The sequence below is a fragment of the Somniosus microcephalus genome, chromosome 11 (assembly GCF_052327205.1).
Source record: "Somniosus microcephalus isolate GS21.2 chromosome 11, FLI_Smic_1.0, whole genome shotgun sequence".
Classification (NCBI taxonomy): Eukaryota; Metazoa; Chordata; class Chondrichthyes; order Squaliformes; family Somniosidae; genus Somniosus; species Somniosus microcephalus.
Genome location: NC_140997.1, coordinates 1,245,204 through 1,256,568, shown reverse-complemented (window position 1 = coordinate 1,256,568; position 11,365 = coordinate 1,245,204). Strand labels below are relative to the sequence as shown.

The 11,365-nt window shown below is 50.4% G+C and overlaps 1 protein-coding gene across 1 annotated transcript in view; it reads right to left on the bottom strand.

The window, feature by feature from the left end:
- Window positions 1-11,365, bottom strand: part of myo15aa (myosin XVAa) — a 581,049-nt gene that overhangs the window by 151,045 nt on the left and 418,639 nt on the right. Inside the window, 2 exon segments of the mRNA XM_086002218.1 lie at window positions 10,308-10,344; window positions 10,346-10,447. Coding sequence (XP_085858344.1) covers window positions 10,308-10,344; window positions 10,346-10,447 — 139 coding nt within the window.

The window sequence follows — 11,365 nt, the reverse complement described above, 5'->3', positions numbered from 1 at the left end:
GAGGGCGGGGAAGGGAGGGAGGGGGGGAGGGCGGGGGAAGGTGAGGGCGGGGGGAGGGGAGGGGGAAAGGAAGGGAGGGAGGGGGGAAGGGAGGGGCAGGGGGAGGGGAAGGGGAGGGCGGGGGGGAGGGAGGGGAAGGGAAGGCGGGGGGAGGGCGGGAAGGGAGGGCGGGGGGGAGGGGGAGGGAGGGCGGGGGGGAGAAGGGAGGGCAGGGGGGCAGGGAGGGCGGGGGGGAAGGGCGGGGGAGGGGAGGGGGGATGGAGGGGAGGGAGGGCGGCGGGCGCCCCCCCCGAGGGGTCGCGACCCCCCCCCCCGAGGGTCGCGCCCCCCCCCCCCCCCGGAGGTGAAGACCGCCGATTGCTGCGCGCAGCAGGAGGCTGAGACGCGGCGTCTCTCTCGGCCGGCCGGCCCGGTTGCCAGGGCAACCGTGACGCTGACCAAGCCAGAGAGGGAGACGCCGCGTCTCAGCTGCTCCTGCTGCGCGCGCGGCCCCCCCCCCGAGGGTCGCGGCCCCCCGAGAGTCGCGGCCCGCCCCCCCCTCCCCCCGAGGTGAAGACCGCCGATTGCGGCTGTGCGAGACGTCCGGCGGGCCCGGTTGCCAGGGTAACGCTGGACGCTCAGCAAGCCCCGGCAGAGAGAGACGTCTCAGCTCCTGCTGCGCGCGCACCCTAGCGGCGCTGGGCTGGGCTCGGCCCTCCAGCCTTCGAGTGGGGCCGGGAGGTGCCTAGCTCGGGCGTGGGGTGCGGAGGAGACGCCGAGGCTTCTAGGCCTACCTGGATAAACGGGGGAAAGGTAGGGAAATTAATGAGATTAGATAAGTTAATTACTTTCTAAATCATTTTTTTAAAAAACAATATGTGTTTTAAAAGCAATGTTTTTTTTAAGACGCAGAAAGCGGGAAAAGAAAGGAAAAGTTGGAATCAAGATGGCGGCGACTCACCTCGGTTCAGAACGATAAAGCCCGGCCACACGCGCACCGATTGGCCCGGCGGCACACGCCAGCAACCGACGTACGATTGGTCGGAGCTCGAGGTCACTCTGTCGCTAATGAGCGGATAATGAGATGCTAATGAGCGGAATGTTGAAGGTTTTTGGGATACCGCGGGCGCAATTTTAGCCCGGCCGAAACGTAAATACGCTTAAAACCGTCTCGAAGCGTAAGCTTTCTTTGGAGGTAACGCGCGCGTAGGTACGCCCTGCAACTTTCGAGGCATACCCGCAACGCACACGCGATGACAGACAGACAGATAGACAGATAGACAGAAAGACAGATAGACAGATAGACAGGTAGACAGAATGACAGAAGTACCGATTTATATATATAGATGTAGTTCGGTGTCAAATTTTGTTTGATAACGCTCCTGTGAAGTGCCTTGGGATGTTTTACTACGTTAAAGGCACTACATAAATCCAAGTTGTTGTTGTTGTAAAGCACTGGAATAGGTGAACTGGGTCAGCTTCATGTCTCATCCAAAGTGGAGATTGTACCGCTGAATCCAATCACCAGTAAATACTGTGACGCCGCCCATCACGTGTGAGAGGGCGGCGAGGGGGCGCAGATGGGAAGGGGGCAGTGGGAGGGGGCGGTGAGGGGTTGTGGAGGTGTCGGAGATCTTGGCAAGGGCGTTCAGTCCAGGGCTACAGGCTGGTTTTTGGGTCACATGTCAGGGAGGGTTATGACCAGGGCTGCAGGCTGGTTTTTGGGTCACAGGTCAGGGAGGGTTATGACCAGGGCTGCAGGCTGGTTGTTGGGTCAAAGGTCAGGGAGGGTTATGACAGGGCTGCAGGCTGGTTTTGGGTCACAGGTCAGGGAGGGTTATGACCAGGGCTGCAGGCTGGTTTTTGGGTCACAGGTCAGGGAGGGTTATGACCAGGGCTGCAGGCTGGTTGTTGGGTCAAAGGTCAGGGAGGGATATGACCAGGGCTGCAGGCAGCTTCAGGGAGTGGGTAGAATTCGGCACAGGACCAAAAAAACTAAAGTCATGTGCTTGCTGTAAATTAGAACCGTGAGTAACATAGGAACAGGAGTCCGTTCAGCCCCTCGAGCCTGTTCCATCACTCAATTACATCGCGGCTGATCAGTAATCTTAACCTCCATTTACCCGCCTTGGTTCCATAACCTTAATACCCTTACCCAACAAGTCTTTCAATCTCAGTTTTGAAATTTTCAGTTGATCCCCAGCCTCAACAGCTTTTTGGGGGAAAGAGAGTTCAAGATCGCTACTACCCTTGTGTGAAGAAGTGCTTCCGAACATCACCCCTGAATGGCCTTTAAAAAAATTTGTATATGGGCTGTGGGCGTCGCTGGCAAGGCCAGCATTTATAGCCCATCCCTAATTGCCTTGAGAAGGTGGTGGTGAGCCGCCTTCTTGAACCGCTGCAGTCCATCTGGTGAAGGTACTCCCACAGTGCTGTTAGGGAGGGAGTTCCAGGATTTTGACCCAGCAACGATGAAGGAACGGCCAATATACTTCTAAGTCAGAATAGTGTGTGGACTTGGAGGGGAACTTGGAGGTGGTGGTGTTCCCATGCGCCTGCTGCCCTTGTCCTTCTAGGTGGAAGAGGTCGCGGGTTTGGGAGGTGCTGCCAAAGAAGCCTTGGCGAGTTGCTGCATTGCATCTTGCAGATGGTACACACTGCAGCCACGGTACGCCGGTGGTGGAGGGAGTGAATGTTTAAGGTGGTGGATGGGGTGCCAATCAAGCGGGCTGCTTTGTCCTGTAAGGTTGTCGAGCTTCTTGAGTGTTGCTGGAGCTGCTCTCATCCAGGCAAGTGGAGAGTATGACATCACACTCCTTACTTGTGCCTTGTAGATGGTGGAAAGGCTTTGGGGAGTCAGGAGGTGAGACACTCGCTGCAGAATACCTAGCCTCTGACCTGCTCTTGTTGCCACAGTATTTATGTGGCTGGTCCAGTTAAGTTTCTGGTCAATGGTGACCCCAGGGTGTTGATGGTGGGGGATTCGGTGATGGTAATACCATTGAATGTCATGGGGAGGTGGTTAGACTCTCGCTTGTTGGAGATAGTTATTGCTTGGCACTTCAGTGGCGCGAATGTTACCTGCCACTTATCAGCCCAAGCCTGAACGTTGTCCAGTCTTGTTGCATGCGGGCATGGACTGCTTCATTATCTGAGGAGTTGTGAATGGCGCTGACACTGTGCAGTCATCAGCGAACATCCCCATTCTGACCTTATGTTGGAGGGAATGTCATTGATGAAGAGCTGAAGATGGTTGGCCGAAGACATTGCCCTGAGGAACTCCTGCAGTGATGTCCTGGGGCTGTGATGATTGACCTTCAACCACCACAACCATCTTCCTTTGTGCTAGGTGTGACTCAACCAGTGAAGAGTTTCCCCCCCCGATTTCCATTGACTTCAGTTTTACTAGGGCTCCTTGATGCCACACTCGGTCAAATGCTGCCTTGATGTCAAGGGCAGTCACTCTCACCTCACCTCTGGAATTCAGCTGCTTTGTCCATGTTTGGACCAAGGCTGTAATGAGGTCGGAGCCGAGTGGTCTTGCAGAACCAAAACTGGCATCCGTGAGCAGGTTATTGGTGAGTTAGTGCCACTTGATAGCACTGTCGACAACACCTTCCATCACTTTGCTGTTGATTGAGAGTAGACTGATGGGGCAGTAATTGGCCGGATTGGAATTTGTCCTGCTTTTTGTGGACAGGACATACCTGGGCAGTTTTCCACATTGTCGTGTTGTAGCTGTACTGGAACAGCTTGGCTAGAGGTGCGGCTAGTTCTGGAGCACAAGTCTCCAGCACGATGGCTGGGATGTTGTCGGGGCCCATAGCCTTTGCTGTATCCAGTGCGCTCAGCCGTTTCTTGATATCACGTGGAATGAATCGAATTGGCTGAAGACTGGCTTTTGTGATGGTGGGGACCTCAGGGGGAGGCCGATATGGATCATCCACTCGGCACTTCTGGCTGAAGATGGTTGTAAACGCTCTAATTTTCAGGTTCTGCCCCCTTGTTCCGGACTCCCCCCACCAGAGGAAATAGTTTCTCTCTCTCCACCCTATCAACTCCTTTCATCTTCTTAAACACCTCGATTAGATCACCCTTAATCTTCTATACTCGGGGGAATATAAACCTAGTCTATGCACCCTGTCTTCGTAATTGAACCCAGGAGGACACAAATGTAAGTATATACAGTAATTATATGTATAATAGATATTTTTAATTTTAAATCCAGGTATGATGAAACACTTCTTAGAATGTACCAAGTGTATCCTACATAAGAACATAAGACGTAGGAGCAGGAGTCGGTCATTTGGCCCCTCGAGCCTGCTCCGCCATTCAGTAAGATCATGGCCGATCTGATCTTGGCCTCAACTCCACTTCCCTGCCCGCTCCTGTGTGCGTGATTTTTAGTTTATTAATAGGGAAGGTGCTCCAACAAATTTATATCGTGCCTTTAACATAGAAAAACATCCCAGCTGTTTAATTCCAGGTACAGTACAGATGCATTGCTGGTCATCTTCCAAAATTCTATAGACTCTGGAACAGTTCCCATGGATTGGAGGGTAGCTAATGTTACCCCACTATTCAAAAAAGGTGGTAGAGAGAAAACGGGGAATTATAGACCGGTAAGCCTGACATCGGTAGTGGGGAAAATGCTAGAGTCCATTATAAAAGATGTAATAGCAGAGCACTTGGAAAACAGTGACAGGATCGGACAAAGTCAACATGGATTTACAAAAGGTAAATCGTGCTTGACTAATCTACTGGAATTTTTTGAGGATGTAACTGGTAGAATAGATAAGGGAGAACCAGTGGATGTGGTGTATTTGGACTTTCAGAAGGCTTTCGATAAGGTCCCGCATAAGAGATTAGCGTGTAAAGTTGAAGCACATGGGATTGGGGGTAAGGTACTGACTTGGATAGAGAACTGGTTGGCAGACAGGAAGCAAAGAGTTGGAAAAAACGGGTCTTTTTCCGAGTGGCAGGCAGTGACTAGTGGGGTACCGCAGGGATCGGTGCTAGGACCCCAGCTATTCACAGTATATATTAATGATCTAGACGAGGGAACTAGATGTAATATCTCCAAGTTTGCAGACGACACAAAACTGGGTGGGTGTGTGTGCTGTGAGGAGGATGCCGAGAAACTCCAGTATGATTTGGACAGGTTGGGTGATTGGGCAGATGCATGGCAGATGCAGTATAATGTAGATAAATGCGAGGTTATCCACTTTGGTGGCAAAAACAGGAAGGCAGATTATTATCTGAACGCGAATAGATTGGGAGAAGGGGAAGTGCAATGAGACCTGGGTGTCCTTGTGCACCAGCCGCTGAAAGTAAGCATGCAGGTGCAGCAGGCGGTTAAGAAGGCCAATGGTATGTTGGCCTTCTTAGCGAGAGGATTCGAGTACAGGAGCAAGGATTTGTACAGGGCCTTGGTGAGACTACACCTTGAGTATTGTGTGCAGTTTTGGTCGCCTTATCTGAGGAAGGATGTTCTTGCCATGGAGGGAGTGCAGTGAAGATTCACCAGACTGATACCTGGGATGGCAGGAATGACGTAGGAGGAGAGATTGAGTCGATTGGGCTTGTACTCGCTGGAGTTTAGAAGAATGAGAGGGGATCTCATTGAAACTTATAAAATTCTAACAGGACTAGACAGACTAGATGCAGGAAGGATGTTCCCGATGGTCGGGGAGTCCAGAACCAGGGGTCACCATCTAAGGATAAGGGGTAAGCCATTTAGGACAGAGATGAGGAGGAATTTCTTCACCCAGAGTGGTGAACCTGTGGAATTCTCTACCACAGAAGGCAGTAGAGGCCAATTCATTAAATATATTCAAGAATGGGCAGGGGGATGGGGTACAGAGTGGAGCTATAGTGGGGGGTGATTTACAGCCAAATACAGAGGAAAAAACAAGTCAGCTGGGAAGGCAGAGCAAATATGTGAAGGCAAAAGGGAATATGGCAGGGCTGGAAGGCATTTATTTTAATGCAAGGAGTCTTGCAAATAAGGTGAATGAACTGAAGTTGTTGTTGAACACATGGGAGTACGATATTGTTGCTATCACGGAGACATGGTTGAGGGAGGGTCAGGACTGGCAGCTCAATATTCCGGGGTATAGAATCTTCAGGCGAGACAGAGGGGGGTGTAAAAGGGGAGGGGGTGTTGCAATATTAATTAAGGAGTCAATTACTGCTGTAAGGAGGGACGATATATTAGCGGGTTCCTCTAATGAGGCCATATGGGTAGAACTTAAAAACAAAAAGGGGGCAAGCACTTTGCTGGGAGTGTACTATAGGCCCCCAAACAGTCAGGGGGAGATAGAGGAACAGATATGTAGGCAAATCTCAGAGAAGTGCGAAAATAATAGGGTAATAATAGTGGGGGATTTCAACTTCCCCAATATAAATTGGGATAGTCAGAGTGTGAAAGGCTTAGAGGGTGCAAAATTCTTAAAGTGCATCCAGGAGAGCTTTTTGAGCCAACATGTAGAAAGTCCTACAAGAGAGGGGGCGGTACTGGACCTAATCCTGGGGAATGTAGCCGGGCAAGTGGTGGAAGTATCAGTAGGAGAGCATTTTGGCGACAGTGACCATAATTCGGTGAGATTTAAGGTGGTCATGGAAAAAGACAAAGACGGCCCGGAAATAAGGGTTCTAAATTGGGGGAAGGCCGATTTTAATATGATAAGGCAGGATCTGGCCAAAGTGGACTGGGAGCAGCTACTTATAGGAAAATCCACATCAAAACAGTGGGAGACTTTCAGAAGGGAAATAGAGAGAGTACAGCGCCAACATGTTCCTGTAAAGGTCAAGGGTGGGACCAACAAGCAAAGGGAACCTTGGATGACGAGGGATATACAAAAATGCATTAGAAATAAGAGGGGGGCTTTTGGCAGTTACAAAAGACTAAAGACGGAAGAAGCCCTAGAGGAGTATAAAAAGTGCAGGGGCATGCTTAAAAAAGAAATTAGGAGGGCGAGGAGGGGCCATGAAATAACACTGGCGAGCAAAATAAAGGAAAATCCTAAGATGTTTTATAAGTATATTAAGGGCAAGAGGATAACCAGGGAAAGGGTAGGGCCCATTAGGGACCAAAGTGGCAATCTGTGTGTAGAGCCAGATGATGTAGGCGGGGTTTTAAATGAATTTTTTGCATCTGTGTTCACTATGGAGAAAGACGATGCAGACATAGAAATCGGGCAAGGGGACTGTGACATACTTGAACATATTAGCATCGAGAGGGAGGAGGTGCTAGCGGTTTTAGCAGGCCAAAAAGTGGATAAATCCCCAGGCCCGGACGAGATGTATCCCAGGCTGCTGTGGGAGGCAAAGGAGGAGATTGCAGGGGCTCTGACACAAATTTTCAGAACCTCTCTGGCCACAGGGGATGTACCAGAGGACTGGAGAACAGCTAATGTGGTACCATTATTCAAGAAGGGTAGCAGGGATAAACCAGGGAATTACAGGCCAGTGAGCCTAACATCTGTGGTAGGGAAATTATTGGAAAAAATTCTGAGGGACAAAATTAGTCTCCACTTGGAGAGGCAAGGATTAATCGGGGATAGTCAGCATGGCTTTGTCAAGGGTAAATCATGTCTGACAAATCTGATTGAATTTTTCGAGGGGGTGACTAGGGGGGTGGATGAGGGAAATGCTGTGGATGTGGTTTACATGGACTTCAGTAAAGCCTTTGACAAAGTCCCGCATAGGAGACTGGTCAAGAAGGTAAGAGCCCATGGGATCCAGGGTGCCTTGGCGCGTTGGATCCTAAACTGGCTGAGTGGCAGGAGGCAGAGGGTGATGGTCGAAGGTTGCTTTTGTGACTGGAAGCCTGTGTCCAGTGGGGTACCTCAGGGATCGGTGCTGGGTCCCTTGTTGTTTGTGATCTACATAAATGATTTGGATGAGAATGTAAAAGGTATGATCAGCAAGTTCACAGATGACACGAAAATTGGTGGGGTGGTCAATTGCGAGGAGGAAAGCCTCAGGCTACAGGACGATATAAACGGGTTGGTCAGATGGGCGGAAAAGTGGCAAATGGAATTTAACCCTGAAAAGTGCGAGGTGATGCATTTTGGACGGACAAATAAGGCAAGGGAATACACAATGAGTGGTAGGACCCTAGGAAGTACAGAGGGTCAGAGGGACCTTGGTGTACATGTACATAGATCCCTGAAGGCAGCGGAACAGGTAGATAAGGTGGTTAAAAAAGCATATGGGATACTTGCCTTCATTAGCCGAGGCATAGAATATAAGAGCAGGGAGGTTATGATGGAGCTGTACAAAACGCTGGTGAGGCCACAGCTGGAGTACTGTGTGCAGTTCTGGTCGCCTCACTATAGGAAGGATGTGATTGCTTTGGAGAGGGTGCAGAGAAGATTCACCAGGATGTTACCTGGGATGGAGCGCCTCAGCTATGAAGAAAGACTAAACAGGCTGGGGTTGTTTTCCTTGGAGCAAAGAAGGCTGAGGGGGGACCTGATTGAGGTATACAAAATGATGAGGGGCATAGATAGGGTAGACAAAGAGGAACTTTTCCCCTTAGTAGGGGGGTCAATAACAAGGGGGCATAGATTCAGGGTAAGGGGCAGGAGATTTAGAGGGGATTTGAGGAGGAACTTTTTCACCCAGAGGGTGGTTGGAATGTGGAACTCAATGCCCAAAAGGGTGGTAGAGGCAGGAACCCTCACAACATTCAAGAAGCATTTGGATGAGCACTTGGAATGCCAATGCATACAAGGCTATAGACCAAATGCTGGAAAATGGGATTAGACTGGACAGGGATGGATGGGCGGCGCAGACACGATGGGCCGAAGGGCCTCTTTCTGTGCTGTAAAACTCTATGACTCTATGACTCTAAGGAGTTGGATATATTTCTTAAGGCTAAAGGGATCAAGGGATATGGGGAGAAGGCAGGGACAGGGTACTGAATTTGAATGATCAGCCATGATCTCATTGAATGGTGGAGCAGGCTCGAGGGGCCGAATGGCCGACTCCTGCTCCTATCTTCTATGTTTCTATGTTTCTATGTTTCTCTGTTTCTATGTTTCTATGTTTCTCTGTTTCTATGTTTCTCTGTTTCTGTGTTTCTATGTTTCTATGTTTCTATGTTTCTGTGTTTCTATGTTTCTATGTTTCTCTGTTTCTATGTTTCTATGTTTCTGTGTTTCTGTGTTTCTCTGTTTCTGTGTTTCTGTGTTTCTATGTTTCTCTGTTTCTATGTTTCTGTGTTTCTGTGTTTCTCTGTTTCTGTGTTTCTGTGTTTCTGTGTTTCTATGTTTCTATGTTTCTCTGTTTCTATGTTTCTATGTTTCTGTGTTTCTGTGTTTCTCTGTTTCTGTGTTTCTGTGTTTCTATGTTTCTCTGTTTCTATGTTTCTGTGTTTCTGTGTTTCTCTGTTTCTGTGTTTCTGTGTTTCTCTGTTTCTGTTTCTATGTTTCTATGTTTCTGTGTTTCTATGATTCTCTGTTTCTCTGTTTCTGTGTTTCTGTGTTTCTATGTTTCTCTGTTTCTCTGTTTCTGTGTTTCTGTGTTTCTCTGTTTCTGTGTTTCTGTGTTTCTATGTTTCTCTGTTTCTATGTTTCTGTGTTTCTGTGTTTCTCTGTTTCTGTGTTTCTGTGTTTCTCTGTTTCTGTTTCTATGTTTCTATGTTTCTGTGTTTCTATGATTCTCTGTTTCTCTGTTTCTGTGTTTCTGTGTTTCTATGTTTCTCTGTTTCTCTGTTTCTGTGTTTCTGTGTTTCTCTGTTTCTCTGTTTCTGTTTCTCTGTTTCTATGTTTCTGTGTTTCTGTGTTTCTATGTTTCTGTGTTTCTATGTTTCTCTGTTTCTATGTTTCTGTGTTTCTGTGTTTCTCTGTTTCTCTGTTTCTATGTTTCTGTGTTTCTCTGTTTCTCTGTTTCTGTGTTTCTGTGTTTCTCTGTTTCTGTGTTTCTCTGTTTCTGTGTTTCTATGTTTCTGTTTCTCTGTTTCTATGTTTCTGTGTTTCTGTGTTTCTCTGTTTCTGTGTTTCTGTGTTTCTCTGTTTCTATGTTTCTGTGTTTCTGTGTTTCTCTGTTTCTCTGTTTCTGTGTTTCTCTGTTACACCTCATACCTTGCAAGTGGTGAGCTCGATGCAGCTTTGATTGTGAAGTGAATGGAGCAGGAACTGGCCCTGCATCACCCACAGGTGAATGTTAATATCCACCACTGGCTCACGCTGCACTGTGAGCTTTACGTCACGCAGCCTGTCCTGTGGGTATAATCAGGGACTGTGCCATTCTAAACCGCGGGGGAGCAAGAGGCGTGATTACTTTATCTAAAGCGAATGGGGCTGTAGCCAGTCACTGACCTCCCGAGAACACAGGGTGCCTGGCAGAGGCGGCTGGAAACTGGTCGCGTGCTGCTCTTCAGTGTCACGCCACTGACTGGCTTCACCATGGCAACGGTTTCTTTGGAAATCTTTTCTTTTGACGGTGTAGGTGTTGGTTTCTGTTTTGGTAAAAGAGGAACAATTAGAAAAAATCTTTTCCAAACCCCCTTCCCCATCGGAACAATCGCTGGAAGGACACAGCCTCATCAGGACAGCACATCACTCTGCCCATGCCATCACTCTGAGCCTATCACTGTGACCCGTGGTGTACCTGCCCTGTTAGTGGGGGAGTGGAGTGGGGGAGGGGAGGGTTGGGGGAGGGGAGTGGGGAGGGGAGAGTGGGGGGGAAAGCGGGATGGGAGGGGTGTGGGGAGGGGAGGGTTGGGGGAGGGGAGTGGGAGGGGAGAGTGGGGTGGGAAAGCGGGATGGGAGGGGAGTGGGGGAGGGGAGGGTTGGGGGAGGGGAGAGGGGGTGGGAAAGCGGGATGGGAGGGGAGTGGGGGAGGGGAGGGTTGGCGGGGGGAGTGGGAGGGAGAGTGGGGTGGGAAAGCGGGATGGGAGGGGAGTGGGGGAGGGAGGGTTGGGGAGGGGAGTGGGAGGGGAGAGTGGCGTGGGGAAAGCGGGATGGGAGGGGAGTGGGGAGGGGAGGGTTGGGGGAGGGGAGTGTGGGGTGGGAAAGCGGATGGGAGGGGAGTGGGGGAGGGGAGGGTTGGGGGAGGGGAGTGGGAGGGGAGAGTGGGGTGGGAAGCGGGATGGGAGGGGAGTGGGGGAGGGGAGGGTTGGGGAGGGGAGTGGGAGGGGAGAGTGGGGTGGGAAAGCGGGATGGGAGGGGAGTGGGGGAGGGGAGGGTTGGGGGAGGGAGCGTGGAGGGAGAGTGGGGTGGGAAAGCGGGGTGGGAGGGGAGTGGGGAGGGGAGGGTTGGGGAGGGGAGTGGGAGGGGAGAGTGGGGTGGGAAAGCGGGGTGGGAGGGGAGTGGGGGAGGGGAGTGGAGGGGAGAGTGGGGTGGGAAAGCGGGATGGGAGGGGAGGTGGGGGAGGG